The sequence below is a fragment of the Acipenser ruthenus genome, chromosome 29, assembly GCF_902713425.1.
Source record: "Acipenser ruthenus chromosome 29, fAciRut3.2 maternal haplotype, whole genome shotgun sequence".
NCBI classification, from domain to species: Eukaryota; Metazoa; Chordata; class Actinopteri; order Acipenseriformes; family Acipenseridae; genus Acipenser; species Acipenser ruthenus.
The window spans coordinates 20246155-20260539 of NC_081217.1; the positions used below are offsets into that span (position 1 = coordinate 20246155).

The following is a 14385-nucleotide window of genomic DNA, read 5'->3' on the forward strand; positions in this document are numbered from 1 at the left end:
TGACCAAGAGGTCCTTTACAGTGCATTTCCTTAGGGTATGGAAATGGGGGCAGGAGGCGAGGGAGAGCAAGGGGTGAAGAGCCTTTATTCAGGGCTGAAAATCCAGAGTCTTCCAGATTTTAAAGAAATGCAGTGATCAATAAAAACCATGTCAACATTCTGGTATAGCCGATCACTGGGTATTCCATTACAAACCTACAACTTGATAAACCTCTTCCCTCCTATTATAGATTTTTAAATGATTTGCTATAGTGTCAAGGTCACTGTCATACATCAAGGTTACCAATGCAGAACCATCAAAGTTTGGTATAGTTCTGCTTAAAAATGAATAAGGTCTCTTCAATGGATTTAAAACAGCAAGGGATCCCGATCCTGGCATCATTTTAATCATTAAAGCTCTCCAGGTATTACTTTTAAAGACAGACACTAAAGAGACTGCCGAGCATGGTTAGAAATATGACTGTCATAAACTTGTCTGATTACAGTAGATTAACTGAATGGGCCACTGTGTATTTCTATTGGCTAGTGCAAGAAATACCTTTGTTGGTAACACTTTATATTAAGGTGCAGCTTATTAGCTTATTTATTTATTAGGCAGCATTACATTTAAACATCCCAAAGTACAATAGGTGGCTAAAAATGTCCCCTTTATAAAACTGTAATTCTGCATATGGCTATTGCATGGTTATAATCCATCTATCATGCTTTATTAACACTCTATAACATAGTTATTAAGCATCTATTTATTTATAAAACCTGAATAAGCAGTTTGAACCTCATGGATAAATGGTAAAACTGATATCCTGTATATTCATTACACAGTTATTATCATAGTAAAACTAAATCTCAGGTAGTCAGTCAATATACACTTCATATGGTTTATATGTTCATCAAGTTATGAGATACCAAACATAATAAAGAATTGCATTATAAAACATTTGCAATATTTGTTGCACTGCGCTTACTTTACCCTGATATTTAGTGTCTGCCATTTGCCACCCCTCTCTCTCTCTCTCTGTTTCTCATCTCTTGTAAAATATTAAATCACTTTTTTTGTGGTGCTCTGGAGGTTTCTGAAAACTATCATTCACTGGTATTGTCAGCTTATTCAATTTGTGCAAGTCAGTATAAATGGTTCTTTCTAACTATATTTCTCCTGTGGAATATATTTAGGATAAATGCTAGTAAAATAAATTATAGCACATCAATATTTCAAAAATAACGCTACCAAGGTAGAAGATGCTGCGGTTTCCTGGCAACAGATCACTTAATGTGCTATAGGTCAAGATGCAATCAGGCTGTGTGAGGCCAGGAACCAGCCAAGATTGACCTGAAATGGGATCTTACCTATGAGTTTTATTTTGTGGGTTGTACAATGACTGTCGCGGGTCTGCAGGTTTTAATGTCAATTTGCGGGTCACTAGGGTTGTCTGAAACAAGACTGAGGCAAAGACCAGGGTCCAATTCACTGGGGAAAGCAACTACTTATAGGTGTACTTTACATCATCTACATTATCAGAATACATACGATGAGGTGATACCTTGTCAGGTGTGTTTTCAACCATTCTGCATTGTATTTACAAGTTATGATCCTTTGCCAAGCTTAAAAATACCCCGGAGAAAAAGGTCCTTTTTTCAACGATAAAGCAGGATTCTGAAGTCCGGTGGTTATTGAAATGACCACTAGGGGTGTCCAACTGTAATTTCTGTTCCCTGTGAATGGCAAACATCTATACAAAATCACATATTCAGAGGGGGACTGAAATTACAGTTGCACACGTCTGTTTTTATTTTCAGATCACAGAAATTCAGCATTTAGACGCATTTGAAAAAAAAGAGGCATCTGGAATTCTTAATAAGCTTGGCATTGTAAATGAAAATCTAAACAGAAACAACAATAGAGATTAATAACATACCTAACAGGGTATAAACATGTAAGAAATTATATATTATGGAAATATAGACAAAGCATCCCCTTAAAGCCAGCCCATTCTTTCAGAAAAACAACAGGCATGAATTGCATATCGTGAATGCAGTGGGAGTAAAGAGAGTCTATAGCCCACTGCTCCAACCAGGAGAGCTGACAAGACAAACACAGCCTGTTAAACTCACTGCCACACTCCACTCACTTAATTACTACATTCATCTGCTTTACAGTGCTCAACTGCATAAGAAAAGGGAGAAGAAAAACTATTGTACTGTAATTTACTCATGAGTAATTGCTATAGTCATCAACTCTATTATTATTGTTGTTGTTTTTTTTCCCCTTTTGGTTAAAATTACAACTGCTCTGCTCTGTCCTGCCCTAGCGTTGTAGCTACCCACAGTGCAGCAATGCTAGTCATTTTAATTTAGTATATTTCAAAGGAGGCGTAATTGTCCTTCATGTTGATTCAGCCCCAGCTTAGTTTATTTATGCTCTGCCAGTGCTCATACAGAAAAGCATTTAGTTGCAGCAATATATCTGAAAAGATGTAGTAGATATGGAAGGACTAAAACTGGCAGTAATAGCAGCTGGTTGCAGCCTGCAGAATCATTGCTGTGAGGCTTGTGTGCTTGCATTGAAAGGTTGTAGTTTTTATGAACGGAATAACCTTTCCGAATTATCTTCAATGGAAAAGTAATGGGGAAATGGAGCCACGGTGGTACAAGCCAGTGGGAGTGGTAACATTTTAATATTGCTCCAATAGCTTACATTTGGTGAGAAAAAAAAGTCATGCTTTCTTTAATAGTTCCTCTCTAAGGCAAATTAGGGAAATGTGGATGTTATATGAGAGCGTGATAATGCAAATGGTTGTATCAATCAATCAATCAATATTTATTTTATATAGCGCCTTTCATAGTGGACCACCATCACAAAGTGAGTATAACAGCAAGCCACTACAAGCATTGCCATACAGTAACAAGAGTAGAAAGAGTTAAACAAGAAAACAGGTATGAATTTGCACAATGCTAAAGCTTAGGGAAAGATAGTCATGAAATCTCCAGTGTTGTGGCAATGAAAAAGTTATCTTAACAGTTTAGCATAATAAACTTCTAATAAGTCATACACTTCTTTCTTTTACCTCAGTCAAGGCGAGCCGTATGTTCATTTTAGGCGTGCTTTGGCTCAGTCTTTTCAAAGAAGCACATTTTTATCGCAATTAACATGTCCTTTAAAACAAACATTTTGACGCAGCTCTTCACAAGCTTTCTGCCAAGCAGAGCTCCTTTAAATACTGCTGTCAATTTCTTTTATGTTTTGGCACAGACAATAGAATCCCATTAAGCAGAAATTGTTTTCATGTATTCCAACATGTAATGAGAATGAGATGTGAATGATTCACATTAAAAAGAAACTTTTCTCAATGCGTACAAACAGACTTGAATCAACCCCCAGTGCCGCTGCTGCCCAGAAGACAGTACGGTCAGATTGAATTGACTCAACAGAAATGAATCCCAGAATCCAGTACATCAGTTAGTCAGGATTTACAGCAGCATGGTAAGGTTTATTTTGAACTGTGGTTTATAATGAGCTCCAGTGCCTGCATTGAGCATTTCATTAGTCTAATTAGAGGGCAGCATTGACACCCCCATGCCTCAGGTATAATTTCTCAAGACCACCTGCCCCTTCTAATTCTCACAGCGCTATTCATTGGAAATGAACAATTGAACGGCCGGCTGTAACCCACATTTTTGTACAGAAAATGTCACATTTACATTTTGTTTTTTTTCCATCCCAATCCTGTAAATGCACGTGTTGTTTTAGTGTCACTGCTGATCTGCCTTTTAGACCTCGACATTTACCATTGCTGATGGTCTGGGAACTGTTAACACATCCATTATTCACAAATAAATCATGAGTCAATGCTGTACTCTGAGAAATCCACACTAAATGATACAAAACTCGAAGACAAACAACTTGATAGTGACCTTGAATGATATTTCTGTAAAGGTTCACAGGGAGCTTTGAACATATATTTTCTTAGCTTCACTCCACACTGTCCTGCTCTTAAAATCTCCTCAACTGGAACGACAATTGTTTCACCTTGTGGCTGGTGGAGAGCTCTAATTCGAATGATCAAAGGAGCAATCAATGGAATCAGATTGTGCAGCGCTAATGTTTATTATCCCGGGCAAAGCCTTGCTAAACCAGCAGCTGAGACTCACCGTCCTCGCGGGATTTCTGGATGAAGGCATCGACGCCACTCTCTCCATAGTTGCCCTCAGATGCCACAGTGGAGACGTAGTTCCAACGCATCTCCTTGACGATGTCCACCATGGCCTGGGCCTGGTAGGTATCGGGCGGGACCACCCGAGAGAAGAAATCATAGCGCGTGTTGTCACTCAGCTCAGGGGCTGTCGACGCATAGCTCACCTGGGGGATCTGAGGAGCGCAAAGAGAAGGGAAAAAAACAACATGCTTCAGAAGAGCCTTTAAGTTTGACCGACTGTACTAGACTTCATCCAGATTTATAACTGAGTAGCTTGATTGCTTTTTATACTTCACTTGCTATTGCATGCTGTTTGCAACCATTCTGGTTCTCAGATCATTAAATCACCCATGTGGGGAAAGTAGAGTTACTGTGATCTTCCACTGTTATCAGATCATATCCCCTTTGCTCACTGTGGGGCCTATGTACGAAGAGCAGGCAGATGCGGGTGCATATTTAATCTGAGCTGCGCATGTGCACTTCTCAAAAGTTGCAGGCTATGTATTAACTGCGGAGTGCTGAAAATTGCACCTGTGCATCTGAATGTGGGTCAGAGTATTTAAATGAAGTGAATGCGCCACGCATCAGAACAGTGTAGGCTCTGGATTTGGCTGAAGGGGGAATTGTGTGGCTGTTGCTTGAAATCCTGGCACCGTATCCAATACCCCTTGTACACACAAATGCCGCTACTGAGCCATCTCAGAGATGTTAAAAAAATGATTTAAACTACCCAGTCACACAGCACGAAAATGCGTAACCTATGCCAGTATAATACTGTCATAACCCTTTCACACAGGCAAAGGGATCATGACAGTCAACAGAGCGTTCTCGTGGCTACAGAAACTTTCAACACCCTGTAACGCTAATGCATTATATTGCATACTGCGTATCATTTAAAACAACTATGAAGGTTTTGATAGGGACACTTTTAATATTTTAAACATTCAATTTACAACTATGTATTAATTTTCATTACCATTGTTAAACTATCTCTATTACTATACATCATAAATACCAGACAATGATAAAACGTGCAAAAACAATTCTAGCTGTACATTCCTTGAACAAAACTGTTTGCTTTCCTCTCCCTGTAAGGAAGATATAGTCACTACAGTACTGTACACACAATCTGTTTCAGAAAATACATACATTCTGCCTGGAGATACTCTTTTTGCAAATGAGAACAATGCAGAATTAGCAAGAACCACTGAGCTCAATGGAACGCTTATTTTTTATAGTTCCATAGAGATTCTAGTAGTATGATCTTCTGCTTTATCTGGCTCTCTATCATATTGTACAGTTGTGTGTTAACTACTAACATTTATTGAAAAATGAAACAAATTATACAAAACAGGTGCAGTCGTCACTAGTGACTACTGGGCTGATTTTTTCTTTGTCACTGTCAAAAAACATTCAGAATTGTCTAGAGTGACAAGCGATGGTGAAAACACTGACCGCATTACAATAAAATATACAATTTATTTTTAATATAGCCCTTCATAAATGAATTAAGCCAAACAAATGCAGGCACTGAGTCAGGGACTTCACATTTATTTCCCCCAAAGGCATGTGTTTAAAACAAAATTAAATCTGCATATACAGTATATTATTGATGTATGCATTCTTGGTATAAAGAAGAAATCTCATTAAAGGCCATGGCATATGCCATTTTTATGTTACTGCCACATCTGCTCATGACAGAAATACTGTATGTCATGGCTTTTCATGACTGATCTCTGTCTGGAGAACACGCTCACACAAGCACACCTTTTCATAGCCCCGTCACATCATTTACACCAAGTCCAAAATGGCACAAAGTTAAGCATGTGCAAGTAGTGGAGCGATTAGAGGCTCACTTTAGTACATATCATCATGCACAGGCGCATTTGGTCTGCATATGTAATCAGGAGCATCTCAGAGGTCAATGAGATGCTAATGACCTATCTGCATATTCCCTGGAGCATCTTGCTGCAGAGCCATAACATTGCCCTTATGATTGCACATGCACATTTTTCGAGATGCACTGGGCATTTCCCTTTTGTACATTGTTGTGCATGCGCAACTTAATGCAGGACTCTTAGTACATAGGCTCCTATGTCTTAAGTTTCCAATCTCTGCTATATTTTATAATGCATATATGTTTAAGTCTTGGCAGAGCAGCTTATCATACACATGAACAGTTACACATACAAAATTGTGCCAAAGATATCTTTTCACTTCGTAGTGTGTGAACCTCTATGTCAAAGTGTCTATGCTTCTCACATGTGGGGGACCAATTTAAGCAGAAATGAATGCTAAAAAACACCACGGTTTAAATCGGTGAAATTGCCAACCCAAATACAATTACGTTAATGAAAAAGTACTGTGGAATAAAATTCAGCAGATAAAGAAGTATTACCGTTTCTATGTTTATGCTCTCAGGAAGCAGGTCTGTAAAGCCATAGGCAGCAGAAAAGCTATCGTCAGATGGGACCACTCTGTTTTATTCCATAAAATGTAATCAGGTCAGACTCTCAAAGGAGACAGATTATCAATTCGTCCCATTGAGAGAACATGACAGCTTTCAGAAAATCTGGTTAAGTCACGTATGGATTGGATGGAAAATCCAAATGTAACTACTGTACCATTTTTCATTGGTAGGGAAAACATTGGCTTGTATTTTTTATTAGTTTATAGGTGTCAAATCTGGGCCAGAGAGGCTTAGGGATCCCATTAAGAAATATTTTTTTCCACGATTTCTAATGTTTTATTGATTCATGTAAAGAGCCATTCGGTGCTGGTCTGTAGAAATATTATATCTCTTTTTGTATTTTGTTGTATGGCTTCCAGTGCACACCAAAGGCAGGGCTCACAACCTTCACTAGTCTGTGCTAACTACTTTGTGAATGCAGTGTAGAATTTATAAATCTATTGGAACATTAATGTACAAATTGTTGTATGAGTCCCTCAAATGAGGTCCAGGGGCTTCAGTGAAGGAGGCTGAAGCCTCACCTTTGAATCTATAGCAAGTCTCCAAAAGCACTGTGTTTGTTCCAGAGCTGAACATTTGAGTCGCAACAGGCAGACAGAAAGCTTTCCTGAGTCTATCGAGGCATCCCTGTAAAGAAGAAAGTATTTTATTGTTCTCCTATGTCTCGTATAGTTAGTGGTATGCTCTTGGAGTGCATATTATCTTGTATCACTGAATCCTAGCACAGCATGTGACAAGACTTGTGAACCAAACATAAGGAGTACCCAGAAACAAAACACCAGCCAAATTAAATTACTTATAAATAATGAAACAAGAGATATGGGTCTCCTTTCGAAAGCCCTGGTTCAAATGTTTGGTACAGACTTGTTGTGTCATTTAAATACAGATTGCGCAGCGGAAGGATTCAGTAGAACATGAATAATGCAGAAGGCTATCTGGTGATGCTAGCATATATTTGCATGATGAAGTGTTATAATGTACCTCTTTTTAAAACACCCAATGAAATCTCAATATATTGGGCGGGGGGGGGGGGGGGGGGGACAGAGTGATTTAGCATGTCCTAATCAAAAATAAAAAAACTGGGCAGCAGTGTGTTTCAGTAAACCTTAATATTATTATTTATTTAGCAGACGCCTTTATCTAAGGCGACTTACAGAGACTAGGGTGTGTGAACTATGCATCAGCTGTAGAGTCCCTTAGGTTATGTTAATACCATATATGTAAGTTATATGGCAAATCCATTTGCAATATATTTCAGACTTTTTTGTGTTTTGTTTTAAAGAGTTTTTACAACCACTCACACTAAAGAGAGCCCCTGAATCGAAAGCCCCTTCTGTATTCAAACAAAGCCAGGCAGAAGCCACAGCCTTGTGTCACTGTGCACACTGTGACCTGTGAGGCAGGTGACCAGAGGCCATGCAGAAACATCGAAAGAAAAGGAAATCAATTATATGTTTTGGTTCCAGGCAGCGAGTCGTGAACAAAGAGATCGGCTCCTGTACAATGAAAAGACAAAGGTCGAACCCTACACACATCCGACCTTTCCCACAATCACCACTTTGCATTGATCAGTATTGAAAATATGAGCTGCTGGGGCAGAATGGGAGCAAGAGAGTCAGGGGCTGGGGAGAAACTACAGTACTGACCATTAATATGGCTTCATCTTTCCAATAATATCATAGTACATTATAAAGGTTCATGAAGGATATAGCACTCTAAAAGATGGTTGTGAATTAGTAACACTAAGAATTCTTATACTGTAGCTTATATATTCCAGTTAGACAGATAACAATGGCCCCAGAGTCATCGTAAATGGCAATGGAATATTATGGGATTAGCAGCTATTTCTCTGGAGTTCGAGTGAATTTGCAGCAGATTTAAATCAAGCCATAGAAAAAATAGTGACTTGTTGGGAAAAAAATTTGGACAGGGTTTCGATTTTTTAGCCCATCATTAAAGCTTAGAATTGGAGGAGATGTAATTGTTATTGAACAACTTTGACAATCTAATGATTTATAACTAGGGCTTCTGGTTTTCGGGTTTTATTTTTGATCACATGATGTCCCTTTAAACATATTTTGAACCGATTCGCTTTCTTAATCAAACACTAATTACCAAAGGAAAGTTGTTTCTTTTTAACCTCGTGCATTGATCTCCCCTGATTCTCTTTGAACCTGCATTTCATTCTGGCTCTAATCGCCAAATTCATCTTCTTAATTTCCACTGCGTTAGTTTCTAGTAGTGCATCGCTAATTTAAAGAATCTGGTATTCAGTTAAGGCTTAACAACTATTAATTAAGGTTTAAAGGGAGGGAGAGAGATGGAAAATAAAAAATGAAAACTAGAAGCCCTATTTATAACCCAGTTTGCTATTTTTAACTGTTGTGTGCTTGCAGCGTGCTCACTGGAGCTCCAGGCACCAGCTGGACATTAATTGTACACCTCAAGGGTATTATCTTAATTAATATTGAATTTAGTTTAATATCACATGAACTGCAAAGATGAAATGCAGTTCAGAAAGACCCTGAAATTGCAGAGGTTCGATATGGCAAATGCACAACGCCGTACTGAAATTATTGATTACATTTTCACAATTTGTTATACCGAATGGTTATATGTCAGACAAATCTCAATAGTAGAGAAACACAGCTCATTCAGAATGAGCTCAAACATCATAAAAAAGGCAAGACGTGTTTAGCTTTCTTAGACAGTTAATGCAACAAAACCCATGGAGGTCCTAGAATCGTCATTTGGTGCTTCCATCTGTCAGGTTTCATTCCTGTATGGCTTTTCCACAGCAGCATAGCAAGGTAGCCTTGTACTGTGTGATCTTAAATCATACTTCAGTGATAACACTAAATGCAAAATTGATGGCCACTTCTCCGTGTTAACTAGGGAGTGGAGGGGATCGCCTCCGTCCCCAAGCTACACATTTATTATTCATTTATTTAAGTCTTTCGCTCACAGGGAGGACGCTCTAGATATATACAGTATGAGACAGTGTCTTGTTTTCAAGGAGGTCCCCGGAGGACAACAGGCATTCAAACTGTCACAACAAATTAATTTAGTACAGAAACATTAGTTAAGACCTTTTTAAATATTTACAGAGATATACCATGGTAAAATTACTGTGCATTGTGGCAGACATTGGATAGGCCAGAGAACCATTGTACACCATTTGCCCCTTTAAAGGAGAGGCAGTTTCAGCACTACCATAATGTTTGTAAATAACCCTTGCACGGGAATGTCAGTCTCAGTTAAAAAAAAACAAAATACCAGACCTTTTTCCAAAGCCGCCAGAAAGCAAATGACATGGGAGACTTCTTCACTTTCAGAAACTCAGATTTCCAGTTCCAATCAGACTCTGTTCACATAAACCCACTTTCCACAATATGTCCTCCTTCCACCCTGAGTTAAATGGAAGCCTGTGCCTTAATTACCAGCAATGGAAACAAACAAAACATAACCCAGAATTCCTCTCCGATGTCTGGCAAGTCTAATGTGGCTGCAGATACCGTTGTGAATACCGCATTCCAGAGTTATAAAAAACAAGCGGGAGTTTATAATTAACCTCAGTAATTCTCTCCTCTGTATTTCGTCCCAATTGCATACAAATAGCTCCTACACATGCTCCAAAGCTGGTAATTGCGCTATAATTACAGAATGGCAAAACTGTATTTTTTTTACAGCAGTTACAGATAGTTAAACACATTGGGCTATGTTTTCAAAGAGTTTACTGTGGCCTTTTAACTGCTCATTTTGTGAAAGGAGAAATACACCTACTTTACAATACTGGTATCAAACATGTAAATGACTGTCTCATAGAGTATGCGCATCACTGTAGAATTTTCATCTTTCAAATAAGGACTGGAGTAAACACTTTGTCCCGTTCTGTTTAGATGATTGAAGAATTGCAAATATACCTAGTAAAGAAATCTCCAGAAGAAGATCTGATTTGGGTATGAAATCATTAAATATCCAAGACCACACTGATTTTGAGAGTAGTGAAGGTATGGGATGTGTTATCTAGTCATGCTGTTGATGCTGAATCATTGGGAATTCTTTAAGACCTGAATTGATAATGTTTTTAGTTCAATCTACTACTAGGAAGACTTATTAATCATAGCTGTAACATGTCAGGCAATGTAATATTGATGGACCCCACTGTACAATCCAGCTCTGGTAATGCCAATCTAAGATCCCCGAAGCACATGCTTCCCAGATGCATGCTGAACATGAGTCTTAAATTGAAGAGAATGTGTACTTCTCATCCAGAAATAAATGCATCAGATGTACTGCATAATGCAACTGAAGACGATCTTGCAAATAATTCCTACAGGTAGAAATAATGAATGTGACTTCCAGATGTCTTCCATGGACCAAACAGAAGATTTGTGCAGTACGCAACAGTAAAAGTGCAGTGAAGTGTAGTGGAATTAAGCACAGACCAGCATCATAAAGCACTAGAGGCTTGGGGAAGCGTTATGAAGCATGGTAATTATGAAACCATGTTAAAAAGTGTGGTCAATTCAGAACTAGCATTAAACTTTCATAGGAATTGTCCATGTTACAGCACATAACTATTAGAGAGAAGTGAATTGTGAATTTGTCAAAAGGTAAAAGTGTTCCATGGCAAGATGTAATTACAAAAATAACTGAGGTTAGCTCACAAATACCGTAAAACTGTTACTCCCTGGTAATAATCTTGAACACCTTTAATAATAATATTTACTAATATACAGCCTGTGAAATAACCAGGTCCCCAGCGCTGTGGCAGACCAGTGCTGTCTAATCAGGCTGATGGAAGAGAGAGAGAGAGAGAGAGAGAGAGAGAGAGAGAGAGAGAGAGAGAGAGAGAGAGAGAGAGACAGAGACAGAGATACCTGGGGTTCCACTGAGAGATCAGCCAGGGCTTGCTGATGAGACCCAGTGGTTCAGAAAATTATAAAGAAAAGAACTCAGTTGACGGTAAAACAAAGCTTCCTCTCTGCTGCTGTCACTCCGTTTCACTCCATGCTGGTCGTGAATTCAGGAGAAACAGAGAAGCTGCCAAAACAGACATGGGAGACTATGCATCTCTGCCCCCAAACGCTGCACAGACTTTAGCTTAATAAGAATGCTGTATGTGTTGCTCCTGTACTCTGATCGATAGAAAAAACAACTACTTCAACTGTCTGTCGGGACAGAAAACAAACCTTCTATCAAAATGCATCCCTTGATTATTTGCTACCACTCGAACCAAGGTTTTTAACCACACTTCCACCTTAGACCATTAATTACATCCATCTTCCCCTTGATGCTACAAAACTAGGCAAATTACTATATGCAATTCATAGTGATTTGGCCAAAATCCTTACATTTTCTAGTCACTTGGGTAAATGCCTGGCTTGACAGAACAACCATACAGAAGATATAATAGGTATAAAGTTGTCAATGGAGGCTTTTAGATAATTATTTCATAGGTTTGATATATTGTAAATGGAAATGATAGGAAGCAAGGGTTCCTCGTGCACATTAATCAACTGCTGCGAAGCTCTAAAATGTTTCAGAAGATGTTTCTGTACAGTGAATAATCTCTGCAGCTCCATTATACAACACCGTTCTACTTTCTTTGTTTAAAAGGGTTCCTTTTTGATCATGAATGCAAATGTCTTCAGTCGATGGCCCACGCTGAGCAGGGATGGGGGCATCTAATGGGAATATGAAAAGGCTACTGGTGGATGAGCGATGGTGCATCCCAGTATTATGCGGTTGAAATGACCCTTATAAAAAAAAGAATTGGAAAATACCAGTGGGTTAGCATTGAAATACCAAAGAATAATCTTTAGCAAACCCCAGCATGTGTGATACCGTCAGTGTGTCGAATTTAAAAATGTGTACAATTCTAGCATTGGCTTATTATAATATTGCTGTTGCTCTTGTGTCCCTTACCATGCCATTGTAGAAAAGAACAGCAAAAAGGGGAACCATACCAATTAATCACTAGTGTGAAAACTGAACGGTAAACAACAAAAGAGAGAAGGAATTAGTATTGCTCAACACCAGAAGCCACACACAGTGCAGCGGTGGCCCTGAATATTGCATGAACCCACATTTGATGCTATGTCAGCATGGTTTAAAGTAACCCAGTAAAGAGAGACCCATGCTATCCCAATTTCAATTTCAACGCCCTAAGATACAAATGCACTTCAGTTTTTTGCAATGCAGACCCGAAGAAGAAATGTGTTGCTATTTGGTATTGGTTATTTTGTAGGAGCAGCATCTCAAAGAGTATCTTCCCAAAGCATGAATTATGCTGCAAAATTGTAAATGTGGAGATGTGGAGACGACCACATTGTATACCAGATGGAAGAATTATCATCCACTTTTCTTGAAAAATGCCCCAATCCCCTAGCCATAGGCAGCTAGCCACCGAACCTTTCCTGCTGCATGCTAATGTCATGATTCCTGGGGCAGTGTACTAATTAACTGAGCTTTCATCAAGTTTGATTAATTATCGTTTAGAGGTCCAATGGTTCCTCAAGTTGCATGTGGGAAATATTGAATGTAAATCAAAGATCTTCATATTTTCATAGATAAATGATTTGCACTCAGTTATGATAATGCTATTTATTTACTTTAAGATACTTTCACATATTTATGAAATGATAATTGGTGTTGATGAAGAATCACTCCATCTATTACCCCTGACAATACATTTATTTTAGGTTCTGATCAGAACAATTAACAGTAAAGCTGTTTAATACACAGTACCAGAGCTATTATCTAGATTAGTCTCAGACTCCAATTAAATCATAGACGATTGTCATAATTTAATATTGTTGCTGGGAAAGTTGCAATGGGGTTTAACACATAAGTTTCCATGCATGGCTACAATGCCTAATATGGGAGTCAAATCTTCTCAAAATCTACCAGGATTTTTTAAGTTTAAACATTACAAGAGGAATCTCGAGTAAAATGATTCAACACAAAAGTTTCTACAAAGAGTCACAGGTTTTAGGATTGGAGTCGGACCCACTTTGTATTCTTAAGTGTTTTTGTATTCTGCAGTCATGACTAATTCTCAAGGCAATACAGTTTTATTTCTAAAGCATTGGTTCAATTGCTTATCAACTGAACAAAACTAGTTGATATGTGAAAGACAATACAGTAATTGTGAAACTGCACTGCTTTTTAAGGTGAACATTTTGACATCTTTTTCCAGGGGCTGGGTGGCACAGCAAGTTTAATTGCAAGCTATTCTGGCTTCTTCCTTTTGTAAGCCTTTGCTAAAATCCAACTCACGTGACATCAGTATCAGCTTAGTCATTGGTCCACACCACAAAACTAGCTGACAAATCAGCACTTGGCAATCTCTTCTTGGGGGAGGGCCTAGACCAAATGACCGGAGGAGGGGAGGGGGGTCTAGGTCAGGACTGAGCATTCAAAATGTTATGAGGTTAAGCATTCAATGTGTCTGGAGTGCCAATACCATGCTTGACAGTGCCTTTGTACCCAAATCTTCATGAGTGTCAACATAGTTATGTCTTTAGAGACATAACTATGTAACAACTGGATAACCACCAACATTTCTTACTCTCATATGGAAACTATGTGTACAATTACATAGAAATGGTATGTGTAATGGTTTCACTATGTGATCACATCAGGTTACCAAATGTTAGATACCATGTAAAAGTAAGACCCAACTGTATTTACATAGTGTGGCCAGGAATGCCTTAG

At 38.6% G+C, this 14385-nt stretch overlaps 1 protein-coding gene across 1 annotated transcript in view; it reads right to left on the minus strand.

Annotated features, from left to right (window-relative positions):
- Positions 1-14385, minus strand: part of LOC117427468 (metabotropic glutamate receptor 4-like) — a 139960-nt gene that overhangs the window by 70693 nt on the left and 54882 nt on the right. Inside the window, exon 3 of the mRNA XM_059004062.1 lies at positions 4150-4366. Within this exon, the coding sequence (XP_058860045.1) occupies positions 4150-4366 (217 nt within the window). The remainder of the gene's footprint in view (positions 1-4149; positions 4367-14385) is intronic.